Source organism: Anser brachyrhynchus, assembly GCF_964034855.1.
Source record: "Anser brachyrhynchus genome assembly, chromosome: 3".
Classification (NCBI taxonomy): domain Eukaryota; kingdom Metazoa; phylum Chordata; class Aves; order Anseriformes; family Anatidae; genus Anser; species Anser brachyrhynchus.
Window position 1 is genome coordinate 2836218 of NC_137696.1, and position 18725 is coordinate 2854942.

At 42.7% G+C, this 18725-nt stretch overlaps 1 protein-coding gene across 4 annotated transcripts in view; it reads right to left on the reverse strand.

Moving 5' to 3' along the window:
* PCSK2 (proprotein convertase subtilisin/kexin type 2) overlaps positions 1-18725 on the reverse strand; it is a 101079-nt gene that overhangs the window by 63709 nt on the left and 18645 nt on the right. For all 4 annotated transcript variants that reach the window (XM_080587124.1, XM_080587122.1, XM_080587125.1 and 1 more), the window contains exon 2: positions 18079-18183. In XM_080587124.1, the coding sequence (XP_080443250.1) occupies positions 18079-18183 (105 nt within the window). The remainder of the gene's footprint in view (positions 1-18078; positions 18184-18725) is intronic.

An 18725-nucleotide genomic window follows, 5' to 3' on the forward strand; every position in this document is an offset into this window, starting at 1 on the left:
CAGAACACAGGTGTTCCCAATCCTGAGTTCAGAAAGGGCACAAATGCCTTTTGATTTCATTTTCCTGGCTGCAATCCCCAGAGTGTCCTGAAGAATACAATCCCATGCTTTTATACCCTTCTCTGCGTTGTCATTGTTCAAAACAATTCTCCTTTCCCTATCCCTTCTATTCTGTGAGCAAATGTTGCACTTTAAATCTGTGGAGAATACCACTCTAAAAGGCATCTGGTTTAGCTGCAGCAGAAGGCAGCACCTCTGTGTAGGCAGAGGAGGTTATCACAAATGGCCATGCTCTTTCAGCAGCTCCTGCAGTCTCTGCTCTGACTCAGGTCCCCATTGCACCATGCCAGCAGGTTGCCAGCACTGCTCCTTGCCCAGCGCTGTCAACTCCTCCCCAGCCAGGTGGTGCTGACAGCGGCAGAAGGCCCACTTAGCTTTAATAAAAACCAAGCCTAATTTTACAAAGCTGCCCGCCTGCCTGGAGTGATATAGCAACAACTGTCAAAAGGTCAAAGCTTATTCTAATATTTCAAACTTGTAATACTTAAACTTCAAGGTTCACACAAGCGCTAGCGATATATTAGTGATCCTTTCTTGTCCGTTTGTAACGCCTTCCAAGCTCCATTGCTACCTCAACGGAGATGGAATACGCGATCACACAACACCGACCTTCCTGAAGTGCTGCCTGGTGGGAATTAGACGGGCTGCACAATGTCTTCTTTCAGGAAATTTCATAACTAGAAACCAGAGACAAAACAGAAGCCAATCTCATGACAGAGGGAAGCCACAATTACGCAGCTGCTCACATCCATGTATCTGCTCTTGCACCCAGCAGCAGCGCGGTTTTGTGTAGCACAGCTACCTTTTTATTCTATTACCATAAATACACCGGGCAGAAAAGACAAGGGAGCTTGCTCCCATGAATGCCTTTCCCAGCCCACTAGGAAGTAACTGGAATTTGTATCGATCGGGCTGTACGCCGTAAAGCTTGCAATTGCACTTTTTTAGCTCCTAGATTCAGAGGCTTATGGATCCCCATCACAAAGCACGCTAATAAAATCAGCAGAGGTTTATGTATTGCTGCTGCACAGCATCGGGTCAGCAGCGTATTGCTGCCAGTGACAGGCCATCTGCCACAAAGGATGCACCAAAACAGAAGGGCTTCCACAGACCAATTTCTGTACTGAGAGGAAAGGCAGGAAAAGCTGGGAAATAAGGGACTGGTTTGCAAAACAGTCCACGTCCTATGCATCTAGCTTTTACCCCAAACAGTTTTTAATTTGATACTTTCCAAGGAGTAACCTTGATGGTTGTCATGACACCCTGTATGTCAGAATCCTTTCTTTTAACCTTCAAATGCTTTCCTTTGATTTCCACCAGGGAGCTCGCAGAGAGCACAGCTGCAGAGCTCCCCGGTGCTTGGCACCACGGAGCAGGACCAAGGCAGGCAGCTCGCCACCGGGGGTTCTCCCACCTCACCCCAGGACCTGGCTGCCACAAACCGTCCTCAGGTTGCTGGAGAGACAGGGCAGGGGAAGTGTAGGCTGCATAGTCCCATTGGGTTATCTCGGCAAGCCCTTAGCAGAGAGGCTTTTTACATAACTGCCTGTCCCACCGGCTGCTGGTCAGGCTGCTTTCTAAAGCACATCTGCACAATTAAAATTATTTTCAAAAATCTTAGAAACACAGGAGTTCTGCCTAGATTGCAACGTCTGCCTGGTTCCGATTTGTCACAGGTCCCTCTATTCAGCCATCACCTACAGCACACAAAAGTGGCCCCAGAAGACCACAAAACTCATTATTCATTGGAGTTGCATGTGCACGGCCATGGATTTTGGTGCCAGAACCTTCCCTTGTCCCCACTGGGTCATAGCACAGGCTGGTTTAAATGAAGTGCTAAAATCATCATCCTGCTACACATTCTTTAAACTGCTGCTGCTTTTTTTTTTGGCCAGGAATGAGGGAGTATCTTTACAGTGAGGTTATTAGCATAAAATAATTAGACTTTGGAGTATATTTTCCTCCCAGAGCATGTACATAATTCGCATTAATATTTATAGGAACCTCTATCCACACTCATTGAAAGGAGGCTGTACCTCAAGGGAGTGAGAGTCTAAACCCTAAATATGTTTTTGCTTATCACTGAAGATTTCCATACACCCCTGTAAACTGCTATCCTCATTATCTACTACTTACTCTTCCTAGTTTATTTCCATTGAGACAAATTTTTAACAAATCACGGAAGAAAATCATTTGCTCGGGCCTCACACAGCAGGCAATCAAAAAATGATGCATGCAAATTCTACGGAAATTGCTCTTTGTGTCCAAACTTTGAGACCCAGTTCACATTATGGTTTCCATGGAATAAATGGAAAAGCTTCCTTGACGAAATTACATTCCTTTGGTAGGAAAAGCGATGACTCTCTGGTTAATGCTAGCAGTGCCTGCTGCATGCCCGTTTACGGGCTCTTCCTAGTTCCAAGTAGCCAGCATTAATCTGGGGTATGGCAAGCACTGAAGAAGTGGCTTGAGACTATCAGTGCTTCACAGAGTAATGGAAGGGAGATTTGGGGAAATAAACTCCTACAGCGGAAGGATCGTCTTTAGGATGGTTTGAACAGATACCTAGATGGGGATGTAAAATTTCATGTGTCTTGGACCGCTGCAGTCTAAAGTCTGAAACATCCAGTGCTAAACGACACAATCACAGATTTAGCAAGCTGTAGATGATGCAATGACATCAAAGAGAACGTCTCTTCTTCTGGGACCTTTCCTTTAGGAGAGAGGTGCCTACAAATGACCATAACAAAAGGGAAATGATGAACAGTGAAGTGCTGCCAAAGAAACAGTAGGATTACGTAAAGAATGGAACTGCCAAAGTCTTGGCTCAAAATGTCATTTTATGAGTCTGCAGGTAACAACAGCAGTTTGCAAAACAGGGAACAATGAAAAAATAGAAAACAAGGTCCCTGAAAAGGACTGAAAATTACAACCACATCCATTTCATCAAGGGCCAGCCCAATTGAAGTTATTCCCTCATTTCACCTCACCCCATGCCACCCCAGACTGAAATGCAGCTTAGATCAGAGAAATGCCCTAGCTCAGAAACAATCGTTTTCTTTGCATGGTATTTTTTAAAATGCAGATTCCTTTCCCAACAACAGCTATTCGTCTGAGAAGAAAAGTGGCAATGGTCAGAAGAACAAATAGTGAGGACGGAGGAGGCAGGACTACCTAAACTCAGAACACCGCTGAGAAAAACATCGGGTGAAACCACCACGGTGGAACAACAGCGCACATTTATTAGCTTCTTGGCTGAGATTCAATTCTCCAGAAGTGCAAAGACCCAGGTTCCATCTCTTCTTGCCCAACAGTAAATACAGACTCACTCCATTTATTTCAGTGAAATTACTTCAGATTTTCACTGCTGCAAATTGAAGCAATGTCTGTATCTTGTGTTTAACACCATCCCCGCAAGGAGAAAAACTGTTAAAAGCCTCCCTCCAGTTGAACTCAAGCTCCGTCATGCTGGGCTGAACTCACGAGGACAAGATATTATTCTTCGCTTCAAGGGCCAATGTCTGTTTCCAAAGAAATAACCAAATCGGAACACAACCCACCGGTGAGGAAAAGATGCTGAAATACTGAGGGGGAAAGAGGGAGCAGGGGTGCTGAGAGAAGCAGCACACAGAGCCCGGTCAGTCAGTGTGTATTTCCAGACAGGTCCTCTTCAGCATGTCCCTCCTGGGGCTTGTGAGGGCTCACCACAAGCGTCTGTGCCCAGTTCCACAGAAATGCTGCAAAAATCCCGGTGCGATCCCCACTTGAGCCATGTGTTGTTGCTTCATGTGCTTCTTCTCCCTCCCATTTACGCCAGGTACCTTCTTCCACAGTTGCCTATAGGTGCTGAAAACTCTCCAGGGGAGTTTCTCTTCTCTGTGTTGCAACTCACCATGAAGGCAACTTTTAGACAGGCGGAAAGCACGAGCCCCTCATACCTTACACAAGCATGCAACGGAGGTCATGATTTGATCAGGGATGAAGGAAGCAGATGGTTATTTTGTTTGTTTTTCCCTAACATCTGTTATGTAAACAGAGTCCTGGAAAACTATTGTCTTGTCCAGTAAAATAAGTATCTGAGGTTCTTATGGAAAATATGTCTGAAAAGAAAAAACGCCCTTTCCTGTTTGTCAACCCTCACAACAAAAATATAAAGGCACAACTGGGATGAAATGTCTGCTATTTGTCCCCCTCTTAAGTCTCCTCTCAGTTTAACTTAGAACTTGATTAAAAAAAAAAAAATGAAGGAAATCATTCTTCACGTCTTTCATCCAAATCACTAGTCAAAGTAGGTAAACGGCTGCTGTTTTAATCAGAGAAAACACAGTAAAAGAGGTTTCAAATTACCTCCTAAAGGAGATGAAAACTATTTTTCATTTCATTGCACATCTACATCTAAGGGTAATGTGCTCAGTGGAGACAGAACCTCAGCTTGGAGGCAGTGCTAAAAAGACGCCTTGCCCTGGTGTTACACTGCTGCTGCTGGCAGCTGGGGCAGGAGAAGTGGAAGGAGCTAAATGCCAGCTTCCTACTTGCAGAGACCCAAGAGAGCTCCGAATTCCACGAGCAAACACTCTAATAAAACCTATGCAACACCTACACAACGCGAGCGCTGAGAAATCACTGATACATCTCTCTGACAAACCACCCCTTCCCCTGCTGAGCAACACGTTTCTGGGGAGCCTGAAGTAGCACAAAGACACCAAGCTCCCTGGCTTTCTGCTTCCATTGGAGAATACAAGGGCTCGGGGGCTGGATTTTCTCTTCTGGAAAATGCTGTAGCTATATATGTTAAATGGATAAATTGTAGCGTGTTCAGCCAAATAACTTGGGCTTAGTTTATATAAAAAAAGGAGTTACTTATTGAGCAGCAAAGAATGAAAATGTTATTTAGGTTACGGTCTCCTGAGCACAAAGACCCCTTACTCACATCCCTACTAGGCTGGAGGTGAACGTGCTTTCTCCATCTGCTGCTGCTACCCAGGACGGAGATGCGCAGTCCTGAGAAAAGCTGGAACGAGCCCTGGGGAAGCAGGGACAGGAGCGGAGGCAGGACCACTAGTGCCGCATCATACCCAGGGACAAATGCCTCCATGCAACTCTGTTATTATTTTACGCTTAGATAGCCTCTAGCACATTAATTTCCCTTGAGCCTCTAGATCGTGCATGTGGAAACACTAAATGACAACAGTAATTACAGTTTAAGGTTACTGTCCTTTGTCTAAGTCTTTCGGGCTTCAGAGGATCTACACTAATCTCTTGTTTTTTATTTTTTCCCCGCTGTTCTCATCTCAGTTTTCTTATTGCCCAGGTGCTGTAAAGACCACTGAATACCACAAATGGCTATAATCCAACCTTTTTTTTCCTTTTCCTTCCTTTGGAACAGCAGACTGCATCTGGAATCTACTCGTGCTTTTGTTCTGCTTTGCTATATGCTGTTTTGGAAACCTTAAAATCCTCTCTGTTTATTGCCAGCATTTGTAAAATGGGCATAATCCATATCTGAAGCATGTTTTGAAACCTGTAGTTAATGATTAGTTCATTATATACTGTAAAATACCACAAATTATTTCAGATGGACAGGCTGATCATTTCAGTGGGAGATCTGCAAGTACAAAATCACCAAACCAGTCCTTTTCTCAGTCGTCTATTTTGCAGGCAGATATAAAGTATTTGGAAAGATTTATTGGAAAGATTTAATTTACTTTCTGGTTTAGGCTGAATTATTCATTGTTTCAAGTCAGGCAGGTAATTCACCTTGCACACACTTCTTAAGAACAGTGCTAATAAGAAAAACACAATGGGTAGATTTTCCTGACAAACAACATTCTCAGGTAGACAGCTGTCTTTACTGAAAGATGTCCTTTCCTTGTGCAAAAACATTCAGTGTTCCACAGCTAATGGCACGACACAAGTAACTTCATTTCCACTCATGCTCCTAAAAGCAATGTCCGTCTTCATACCTTCTAATCCCAATCTGAAATTTGCATTTCTTTCATACACTCAGATTTTTGTCAAGCTTCCCCGACATGCAAAAGTGAAAACATTTCATAATTAAATTCCAAATTGCTCCAAGACCCGCATATACCACCACTGCAATTAAACAAAAAATATATATATTTTTTTTTGCTATGGCAAGATGCTGCAGAGGAAGTTTCTTCCTTCGATGACGATGAGTTCCCCTTTTCTGTGAGCAGAAGATGGCTGCAGTTCTGGACAAAAAGCAGGTGCTTGTTTCAGAGGCTGTCCCGTACTACCTACTTGTCCTTGCATGAAATGCAGTTTTTACATCATTATGGAAAATGGAGTCAGACCTATGGATATCTGGAAATGGGATTTTCATTTTGATGGAAATACTGAAACTGAAGAAAATCATCAAAAGTGATCACAAAACAAAATCCTACAAAAGTTCCAACTGGAAATGTTGAAACAAACTTTTAACTAAATGAAGTAATTTAGTGCAATAAAATATTTTTGACTGATTCATTATTTTGAGTATGAAAATGTAGGCTACGTTCCTGTTACTTTGTGGCTGCATGATCAGAAATAAAGCCATTGAAATTTTCATTTTTTTTTTCTCCTGTAGGAAAATAATAGTAATTTTGGTTTGATTGCCCTATGGAAAATTTTTCTTAAGATTTTCTTATAACACGCCTTGCACAACTGGGAAAAAGATCCTTGAGAATTATATGGTATGAATATGGTTATGTCAGGAAACAAGGGGAAAAATATTTAATATGCAGGTTTCCCTTCTTTTCAGAAAACAAGTAGTCCAGACAGAAATCCTCTTCCTATAGCAATCAAGGGAATCATTCCAAGAAAAGCTCATGAAATAAAAAAAGAAAAAAAGTTCCAAAAAGAAATAAAATGGATTCCAATGAACATTTTCCCGTGATAGCATCACAGTTCATAAAAGAGAATAAAGAAAGCACTGTTCAATTACGGTAGTGTCTCCTGGCCTTAGAAAATCAGAATTTTTGTCCAAACTGTCAGAGATTGTTTGTTGCCCCACAGTATCAGACCCATACAATGTGATAGGCAGGCTATTACAAGAAAAGTTCAGCCTGTTTTGAGATGGAGAAAATAGCAATGATGACGGTACTTATAGGGTTTATAAAAGGTACCTCACATTTCTCAGACGCTCTGCAGATGCTGCCTAGCATGCAGTTTCACCAAGCAGAGGGGCTGGGATAGCAGCTGCCAGCCAGAGCCAAGAGCTCCTTGGTTCACCAGGAAGCAAATGCCTCCAGGCACAATGACGCTGACTTTGGTCGAACCACGTGTAGGACAGAAGCAATCCAGCGATCCAGCAGCTCTGCAGGGGAAAGCTGGCTAAGCACCAGGGAAATCAGTGGAGTAACACAGAAGATACGCTCAGGACTGAGTTTATCATATCTGCTAGATGACAAAGCCAAGCTAGATAGGAACAAATGTAATCAATCACTCAGCCTCAGCCTTCAAGACAAAACACAGGGCATCTTCTCGCCACTGAGGCTTATTTGATTTTCTGCTTTTTGACAAGGATGCAACCAATGCACCTGGACCTCCTCCAAAGATAAGAAAGAGGAGAGAGTGTGTGGAGGTGGCGAGGAAGAAGAGAACCAGCTATTAATGCTCAGCATAGCACTGCAGTGTTACATAAGCTGGAGCCAAGCAGTAATCAGCTTAGCGTAAGGCCAGTAGCATAGAAGAAACAATTAGATCTGGCAATCCTGGTTCTTCTATGAAGACTTCAAGTTTGCAAGGCTCACGGACCCATAACTGTGTATTCCTATGTACGAAAGAATAAAGCTTGCAATCAATGAAGGTAAAATGAATGGAGACACACGATTTACATTTATGAAATATTAACTCTGTACGCATAGTAAGAGTGTATTTCTTCTCAGCAGTAGCCGTGTATCAATATAGAACATAAAGCAGTATCTTTACTTAAATGAGGCCATTCAGATACCGTTTCATGTAAGCAAAGTTGTAATATTGACCAGAGCCCATTTATGACAGTGTGGAGCTGATATTATAGACCTAAGGAGGAAAAATAAATAAATCACATGGCGATGTTATGGTATTTAGTAGTCTTTCCACAATGTTTTGTTCTACCCAGTCCTGTCCTACCCCTCAGCATGGAAGTTTACAAGGCCAAGAAGCATTATGCAACTTCATCAACCCATGACATACATATTAGCATTTTAATTACTGGTGGCTATTCTCAGACGTTCGAGGCATCCATTTTACTGAGAAGCCATGTTCCAATGCAGCTTCAAATAATTACTGCAGAAAACTATTCAGAAACAATTTAAATTGAAACCTTTAATTCATTTCCATTCTATCTCCAAATACTGCAATCAACTTTCTCTGACCTTTTTAAACTCTTTTTTGTATTCATGGAACGATCACGCATGCAAGCAATGATTTCACAGATGTATTTATAAATCCTTGGTGGCTTCTGGACTGTTGAGTTTGTGGCAAAAAAAAATTAATCGTATATTTGGGATACAGCACACACGCTTTGCAGATCTGGAAACATAGAATGCTTGTAGCAACAGCGTTTGGAACAGATTGCAAAAAACCAATAGGCTGAAATGCCATTCACAAAGGAAACACTCATCAAATTTTAAACAACAGTAAAGCATGTTAAATGGCATGAGCGGATGCACTACATATTACATTTATTATGCGATACATTAACTTGTACCATTATATCAATTCTTTTAGCTCAAGTCTCTTAGTAGAGAGGGCTTTTTATTTTGTTTTTAAACATCACAGCTCCTTCAGATATCCCAGAAACTACACCAAGGCAAAAAATGTTCCAGTCTTATGTTGCTTTTGATTTAACTGTTCATCCTTGGCAATAAGTACAAGGCAGTGCAGTGAATGTCATATAAAATGAATGGTTCTGTACATCTCATGTACACATAAAAAGTCTGTTTTAACAGCTGATTTACTGACATCAAGAAAGAATAAACTGTTAGAAATTATTTTTCTTCCATTCTTAATCTGCTGTGGCAAAGTCTAAAATACATGGGCATCATATGCTATCAATAGTACAATATTTTGACTAATTCTAGATTATTCCCAATGTATATGTCAACTCATTTATTTCCAGTCTTTTAAAAGGATTTAACTCTCATGCAGTTTTCCAGTCTCCAGTATCCCAAATTTTGTGTTTGGATTAGGGATTTTCCAGAAGAAAATAGACTACGAAATGCCTTGTATTGTTCCTGGGGAAGTTATAGTATACAATTAATTTGTTTACAACAAGAAAGTACAGCTGTACAGTACACAGGCTCTCAAAACTTAAAGCAAAGTTAACCCTGAAGACAGGCTCTCGCATGGCAGTCTGGGTTGTATCACAGCTTGAGCATTGGTGACTTGGGAAGGGAGAGCACGCATTGCACCCTACCTTTTTTGTCATCACCAAGCACGAGCGCTCTCAGACTGCAGCTGAACTCCTCCAAGGCACTCCCGGCTGTCCTGAACTGAGCCTTGCTGAGAGCAAGGAGAGGCATCAGCGTCAGCATGTGGGGCCAGTGCACGCCAACACAACTGCAGCCTGGACAAGGCCGAGCAGCAGCTGCCTGCCTGCATCTCACCAGCACAAGCGGCGTATGTTCTCACCACTGCTTGCATTACAACATTAAACAGACCCCATCAAAGAGTGAAAGCTGCAAGCTGCACAGGCAAATAACAAAGGCAATGCCCGTTCTAATGCTCAGACTGTTCTTGAGACAGGAAACCAGAGGGAGACAGAAAAAGCAGAGCGAGACTGGAGCACGAGGGTGCTGTCAAGAGAACAAAGATCAGAAACGTAACTAATGCCAACTCAGCAATTTGCAGGCAGCAGAGGGGAGGCTGAAGGTGGTCAGCTGTCTCAACAGCTTTCTAAAAATTACTGAACTTCCCACGTGGCTACAAATATTTCTGAGGGATAGAGCCCACTTTATCACCTTACTCCATGTTATCCTGAGCATCACTTTCAGCATTACAAAAATGATACAACATAGGACTGGAAGCAATGCCAAGAGCTCATCTGAACCCTCCCAGGCCTGGGGCGGAACCAGCCTGAGCCCGTTCCGACGGCTGTCTGACCTTCACTTCAAACCCCTGCTCACGTGGACTCCACGGCCCCCATGCACAAGGACTGCACTGTGGCAGTACTTTTATTTTTGGAAAATTCCACAGGAGTCTGCAAAGCATCGTCTCCACTTACCAGTCTATTATCTTGCTGTACTTTTTTTTCTTTCTTTCCTAATAGCAATAGTTTTAGCTTACCCTGCAATTTTAGTTATACAGTATTTCCATAAAAACCACATGCATGTTTGAGCTCAGTGTCATTTTGATAGTCTGTTATTTTAATATGTGGAGCTAATGGTCCTTTTTCATACAATATAGCTATACAAGATTTCCAACTTTCTTTAATGCTGATGTTGCTGGATTGATTTTTGCTGTTCCCCTCCCATCCCCATAAATGCTTTTCTAGTTGCAAAGTAATAGGGCAATTCAGCGTAGCTTTTACATGGGGCTGGATATAACTGCATTCGCTCCACTAGCAAATTGTTTGAAATATTCTATTTTCTATACTCAGCAGTGTTGTGATGGTTTACATTAGAACTGCATTGCACATCACGGAAACAATATATAGCCTACATACACAAGCCAGCAACATTGCACTTAACATCAGGAATTCAAACTTGGAAACCCGAAATTCTTCACTATATGCTCAACAGACTTCCTCAGAGGTGAAGACGACTCCTGCATCAACCTAAGTGACAGCTTAAGTGTCTGAGTGACTCTAGGCCTCAGTACTTTTATAGATTTCTTTTTACTCTTCTTATAGAAACTGGCTCTTATGAGGTATCTCCTGATATCTCAATTAAAGAGCAACTATGTGCCTTAAAGCTGGAGCCACTGTTGGTCAACTCTGTGAAACAGCTGCACAGGACTTTCTGTGGGCTGTTCATTTTCATCCAGCTCTTTCTGGGCACGTACAGAGTTTATAAGAGGCCGGGGACAGCTAGAAACAGGACCCCCTCAGGTTCAGTTTTCAAAAAGCAGTCATAGGGAATTTAGCAATCACTACTTGCAGTGACAAGAGCCATGCACTGACAACAGTCATGAACCAAATTTACTACTTCACTGAATTTTCACTTTTCTTGGAATGGCAAAGATCATATGACACGTCCAGCAGATTTCCTACTGTTACTTAGCTTTGTCCTACTGGCTGTGATTGACCACTATCTGCAATTTGTCTAAATATCATAAAAGCAAAATGTTTTATGTAAGTGGTAAATTCTCTCAGTAACAAGACATACACCACACCACTTACCAGATTATCTAATATATATGGATGACTAGAGCTCATTCAATAATTTTTTCCCTCCTCTTATAATGCTTGCCTTCTAGCTTCATTATGAATTAGAAGTACAAAATCTTGGAAAAGGACCCTGACCTGTATGGGAAAGCAAAACAAATACAGTTCAAGAACCCGTCAAGCTGAGAAAGTTGTTAATAAAAGAATCAGGCCTCCCCCTGAACCGCAACAGACTCGCAGAAGCCCTTCCTCACATGCACTGGATAAAGTGCAACACAACTCACTACAGGAACAGATAAAACAGTGATCCATTCATGGAAGACACTGTCTGTTTTCTGCCCAGCATGCTTCGTGTTGGCAAAGATGTCTTCAGCTCCTGTTTGGTGATCAAGCTGGCAATGCAGTTTTAATGAATAGCGTGTAAGTTGGAGGGTGGCTGGTTTTGTTTCAACATTGGAAAGAAGATATTTCCTCTAATGAGTTTTCCTTGGTCGTTCAATATTTATTACAGGTACTTAAACAGAGCTTTTATTACTTAATGTTCCATTTCCTTCAAAAAGGATAACACCAATGCTTGTGTAATACTGCCCAACAGTCTCATAAAATTGACAGCAGTTCCAAACTTTTCTTAGGCGTGATCCTACCAGCAGCATGTCAGCCTAGTCAGACCATGTATTAGGGCAAAACTCCAAAGAGCCTTCGCTGGGAAGTCTGTCACCTCTACCATCTGCAGCACCAATTTACATAAAAGAGTTTTTTATCCTGCTATTCTCTCTATCTCTCTGTCCTCACACACACATCCACACCTCCCTGTGTGGCAGAGAACTGGCCGAGGGACCTGACACTTTCCCCCCAGATTTGAGATGGGGCAGTAAGTCTTGGGCATTATGCTCACTTTATATGATGCTGCTCCACACAGAAGCTGAAAGCTTTCCACAGATCTGGGGTCACTGCTGTGGTGAACTGCATGGAAATTAATCCCTCTGCCTGCAAAAGGGGTCATTAGCAGTGCACAGGCCAAGTGCTGCCCCTTTCCTATGGGATGGATTTGGGTACTGCTGCACCTTTGCTTTTGGGAGGGAGCCAGCTCTCTTCTCAGAGACAGGAAGCATCTCAGGATACCTTCCAAGCTTTGTTCAGGAGCTTATCAGGGAAAGACAATACTGGTCACTGGACAAGAAGTTGGGAAGGCAAAATGGGGGACATGGAACAGGACAAGAAGCCAAATTCTGCCATTTTAATATAATTAAAATGTTATTGCTATGTTTCGGGGACAGAATTGCCTGTCATTGGTACCAGAAGGATGGTTACATCTCCATCAGCAGTTACAGAGATCTGACCAAATCTGCAAGGAAAGCTACAGGGCAATGGCTCCTGCTGCTCGCAGCCCCGGGTCACTTTGCTCTACGCTCACTGGAGAACTGAGGAAAACTGGCTTCTGATCTCATCAGGAACATCTTGACTTCTGCAGAAGGCAGGATCTGTGCTGGCATCAAGTGGAATGGGATAAAAGTCTCCCTTCTTTAGCTGATGTCAAGCCTCTCACTACTGCTGCCAGAAAGGCTACTGAAAGTTGGCTTACGCTGCAGTGCCACTGCTGAGGGCGGCTGCCTGCAAAGCAGCGGTGGCTCTAACCAAGCTGCCAGCTCTCCTTCCCCCCGTTGGAGGTGACCGCGGATGAAACACGCAGGCTATGGCAGCACAGGGCACTTCTGCCTTCGTGCAGCAGGCAAGTGGTGGGGCAGCGAGGGAGCTGGGGGCCACGTGTCCCAGCACAACAAAAAACAGAGAGCCAAAGAGGAGAAAGGAAGATAAGACTACTGAGAGAGCCGACAAAGACTAATGAGGCTGGTGAAGACAAAACCCAGGGCAGCACAATCAGTGCACCCGAGGCAATGGCCCAACCAAAAGCCAGTCACATTACGGGGGCACAGCAGGGAGCTAAGGTGAGGAAGGATATGGAAGGTTGTGATGTAGTTAATTAAAAGCTTGGATCTTCTGCATTTATAGGTCCCTTTGCTTCCCTTGTCTCATGACAGCAGCAGTTTGGGAGTACTGGTAACCCTGGGCATCCAGAAGCTGCGCACCTGTACCGGCACGTGCATCAGCTGAGCCTCCCAACCTAACCCCTTTCGGAAAACACAACAATTGCCATTCCCGGGATGTTTATTTCCAGAGAAGTCATCATCTAAGTGCCAAACTCACTCACTCTCAGTGGAAGATTTTCATTGCACCTTCCCCCTCTCCACACATATATATTTATTCCCCTAGCACCAACACAGATGCACTTGCATATAGATATCAGTAATGGGACTCAGCTCTGCTCTGTATATTAAAGCTGCTTTCTTGAGTGGGATTAATCTTGGCAGCTGTCTGACAGGGGAGACTGTGTGGGAGGAGAATGGTTTTATCTAAAACTTGAAAGAAAGCAAAAATAATCTTTGAGAGAACAAACTGTGTTTCAACTCTTGCTCCTTCAGTGGAAGACTATTTACTAACAGAAGATACCCAACAACAGCAAATATACAAAAGTATGGCTCTAAAAGGTAACGTAAGGACTGTGTATTTTTTCTTTCCTTTTATTTATGTGGCCACTTTTCAAAATATGTATTAATAATATAGCTTAGTCTTCCTATAGAGACCCAGAATCTGAAGCAGTTTTGAAAATGAAAATGAAGGAAATCCCATGGCTTTCTTTCAGCTATGGTGCAGCAATCCCAACCTGCTTTTGCTGTACTTTCAAAAACAGGAAACCTGACGAACAAGACAGTATGAAATATCTCCGTATTTCTGATATATTTCTCCAGAGCAATCACATTGCTGAAAGGTCCCAGTGCTCTACATCATGATAAAAAAGTTTGCTCTTACAGAAGCTGTATTTCCCCTTGCCCCCAGGGAAGTTTCACGTGGAAAATGTCACCTAGCTATAGCTGCGCTGTTCCCTGTGCTCAGGAGGCAGCGTACTTTCACGTCAGTGTGGCTGCTCTCTTTTCAGTCCCTCAGTCTACCCCTGGGCTTCTCCAAGTCCTCCTCAGCTCAAGAGCGAGCTCCATGCCCAATCACTCAACTGTTTTTCTGACTCTGGGCTCTTGTTCCAGCCTGTCCCACTTATTCTCTCCTCACCTTCATGCCAATGTCTGGTCCCATGCTGCTCTGGCTCCTCACTGGCTTTATGTCACTCCTGACCCTTGTCCCTTGCTGCCACCCTGTTATTTCCTCCTCCCACAGGCCAGAGCAAGGACTGCCTCCTTGCTTGCAGCTCCAGGGTAAAGAACAGCAGCTACTGAAGTGAAGCATCCCAATCAAACCAAGCCTGATGGCTGACCTTTTGGTCTGAGAAATTTCAACAAATAAAGGCAGATGAAAATGCAATTTCTCATCAAGAGTGCTGGGTATCTTTCTGCTATGTCTTATCTCATTCAAAGTTTCAGCTTTCATGTGTAAACATGTTAAAGAGGATTTTTTTCTTTCCCAAAACCTATTCAGCCCCAAAGATATGTAAGGAAAAATAACAAAATACAAGTGCACCTGCAAAATATGGAAATTTGCAACGGATGCAGAAGAGTTGTTTCTGAACAAACCTCTGCTGGCAGGTTCTCTGTACCTCGCAGAATGCAATTTCAGTAACAGAACAGCCTCCCTTTGAGATAGTTCAACGCACTCTGGCATTTGCCATCTTGAAAGTGAGGGTCTCTGGAAGGATTCTGCTGGCAGCAAAAGCCACAGAGCTTCATGCACCTGCACCTCTACCTCAAACAGCTCAATAGCACAACGCAAATGACACTTTCATGCATGCCCTCACCTGCTGCCGCGCTGCTTCAGGCTTCAGCAACACTAATGTATCAAATAATGTCAAATTAATCGCATCTGAGGCTGTTCCTCAGAATGAATATTCAATTCTTACTGGATCTCTAGGAAGGCATCTTAACGCTACACGCCCGCTCTCTTGAGAGCGATGACTTGCCATGCAACTGCTCCTCATGTTTTGCAGATCTCCAAATTATTTTGGTAAAAACATGCAGCAAGTGTTATGCAAAAAAAAAAAAAAAGCTTTTTGAAGCATTTCGAAAGACATGCAGAGCATGAAAATGATGCAGTAACCTGTTTGCATAGAGCTCTGCCATCTATCTCCCCAGACTCTTGAAAAACTGACATAGTTCCTCAAGGGACTTCCTTGATTAAAGAACATTAATTAATTGAGCGAACATCTGTGCTGTTTTTCAACTAATAATTAAGATTAACTAGAAATTGTAATCCCTGTAAAAGTGAAAAGTATACAGAATAACTGTAGCCCTCTTTCTCACAGAATTTGGGTAGGGATAAGCAACTGCAGCATGTGCTGTAGCGGTTCCTGAGAGGTTTGTAAGGCCCTGGGGTGCAAGCAGTCAGTTTGCTTCCTCGCTAGCATTTTATTTTTGGCTTCATGTGTTAACATATTAACCATGACAGTGCTGACATCTGTTGCTAAGTAAAATTGAGTATAAATGGTGTAGAAAGCTGCCATTAAACTCAGAAATTATTTTTGGAGTTTGAAATTAAGTACTGTCAACACAACTGATGTTTTCACTTATACACAAAAATGACAGGAATTTTAATGATTTCTCCAAACTCCATATACAAAAGTAAGAAGGAAAATAAAAGTAATTTTTTTAATTGCTCTCAAACTATATTACAAAAAGTGACCGACCTGTATGATATCATAAGAGCTCAAGGACTATCTAAGTGGGCAGAGTAAGTAGTAGGGCTAGGTGAGAAAGTGTCACGTCACTTGTGGAAAGGAAATGTTGTTTCCATCCCACTCAGGGCTTCCATCTCCCACCGCAACTCACGTGGTCAGGATACACCCAGGAGCACCCTTTTCCTCACACAGCAGATATTCCTAGTTAGTTAGACTCAGGGCTTTATTACTGAACCCAAGGAGAGCCAGGGCATTGGTATGCAGCACCAGAAAGAAGTGGAGATTAACAGCAAAAATGAGATTTTATTGCACATGACAGAAACAACTCAGAGCCTAGAGACCACAAATATCAGATGATTGCAAAAGACAACACTTCTGAAAGAGAAGACAGACTCATTTAAGCGGTCCTTAATAGCTTTTTGCTACTACGGGCACTAAGTCTAGAGGTAGTCAATGGAATTGCCAGTCTGGAATTGGGATGGGACCGCTCAGCCATCTAATACTGAGGCTGCAATGGGAATTGGTGGGTTCATACAACTAGCATATAAATGTTTGTTAATTTTTCAGAAGTTTACGGAAATATTTGTTTCTGGTACGGACACACTCTGGACAACAACTGTACTCAGCCAGTAGCTTGCAATGCACTCCCTCAGCTGTATGCCTTTTCTGACATGGCTTTTAACAAGATTGGTACAAGGTAACGAAACACCTGTCTCACAGTACATTTGCATAGAATTCACTAATTGTACATGGTTTCTGAAAGGTTTACTTTCTGATCCCTGCTTGCTAAACAAAATGAAGGAAGCCTGAGAATTTCTGTTCTCGGCAGGCTGAACGGGTCTCTTACTCATACCCCTCTGACTCCAACTGCTACCAGCTTTAGAAAAGGGCGCGAGGAAGAAATACAGCACTTAAAGACCAGCAGCAGTCCCAAGGAAGCCGCCAGCTCTCAGCACCTCAGGATTAAGTAAGCGATGGGGACAAGCAGCATTGGAAGCTCTGTGGTTCACTCGCACAGCTCCCAGCCACAGGAGCAACTGGCCACGTGCATCTCCACTGGACCTGAGCCCAGAACCACTTGAAATTTCTGCACAAGTAGGAAAATTAAGTTGGGAATTCAACTAAACTTGCTTCCTGTGGTGTCACAACAATTACAATCCTATTTAACTTCTTTTTTTTCCCTCTTTTCTTCCTACTTATTTTTTTTTCATTTTCACATGTTCCAATAACATATAATGTCTGGCAATAAAATTCTGTCTGGATAAAATTATTCCCCCCCTATTTTTGTTGCTCACAGTGCAGAGAGTTTAAAGCCTACTGAAGGATTAAAAAATAATCTATTTGCTGTCATGATATCATTCCTCAAGCTTATCTACTTTATTTGGGCAGTAAATACACTTTTTGTGCTACCTGGCCCCACTCCAGCCCAGTATTATAAAAATAAAAAAGAATTTGCTACTACTAGCCCTTGTCCTGAGGGGTTTATGCTTCTGCAAACTGAACATACAACTTGCAGAATGAGAGCAGGAATCTCTAAAGTACTTAAGTTTGACAGCATACAACCTCAGAGCATCCAGGGTGTGCACTTTCCCTAAGAAAAAATCCCCGCGTGACCACAGAGGAAATGTCGCAGTTCACACCATAAAGTATCCTAGGCTGGATAACCCAGGGACCAGCAGGAAGCAGGAGGCTACTGTAAAGGGGACGTACCCTTTACAGCCCCTTTCCAAAGCGCAGGTACAGAGTGCACTGAGATGCTCTGGAGGCTATGGCATCACTTAGTCTTATTGGAGAGGGGATATATCTCTGATAACGTGGAGTATTTGTAATGTTACAATCTTACAATCAGACAATAGCTGAGCATGTTTGGAGGTGTGTGCATATGGCAGTCACCAAGCTTAAATAAAGCACGTAAAAAGCACGTAGGCATAACAACAGATTTGATTTTCATCTTGAGCTCAAAAAATAGGCTGTGTCACATGGGAAAAAAAAAAAGTGAAAATAATGGTGAAAAAATGGAAAAAACACTTACCCTGGAGTCCTTTTCCAGGTGAAGCTTGTGTTGAAGACTGCGTCTTCTCCTGGCCTTGGCAATGCCATTGTGATAGAAGAAGTAACCAGTATCTAGAAAAGGGAGCTGAGGAAAAGAGAGAAAAAACATCATTAGGTAATGATGTTACCTAACAAGAATGACATGGAACATTTTTACCTGTGAAGTGACTCAGAAGTCTGTAAAACAAGACTTGGGAAGTTACACCAAAAGGCCCAAGGCACTCTTGAGAATGTCACTTCCAAGTTACTTTTGAAATGGATGCCCATCAGCAGTAAGGGTCTTTGCTACAGGTTGAGGATGCGTAACTTTACTTGCACACGCTTGGTACTACTTTCACTTGAAGTTTAAGGGCAGCAGTGCCAATATTTCTGAAGGGCTTCCCAAATCGCATCAGGATAATTTCCTACTTCCTGAAAAGGCCAGAGTAAAAGAACAAAATGAACTTCAAATGATTTGAAACTATCACAAGCCATCCTTCAGCAATAAGGCGTTACACAGGTGCTTTCCTCAGCCATTATAATGCCCTGAGCTGATGCCATAAGCAGTAAGGCAGAAAGCAGAGTGATTTCTACTCTCTGGTATTTGGAATTTCTTCTGGACAATTTAAAAATGGAATACAGAAAGAA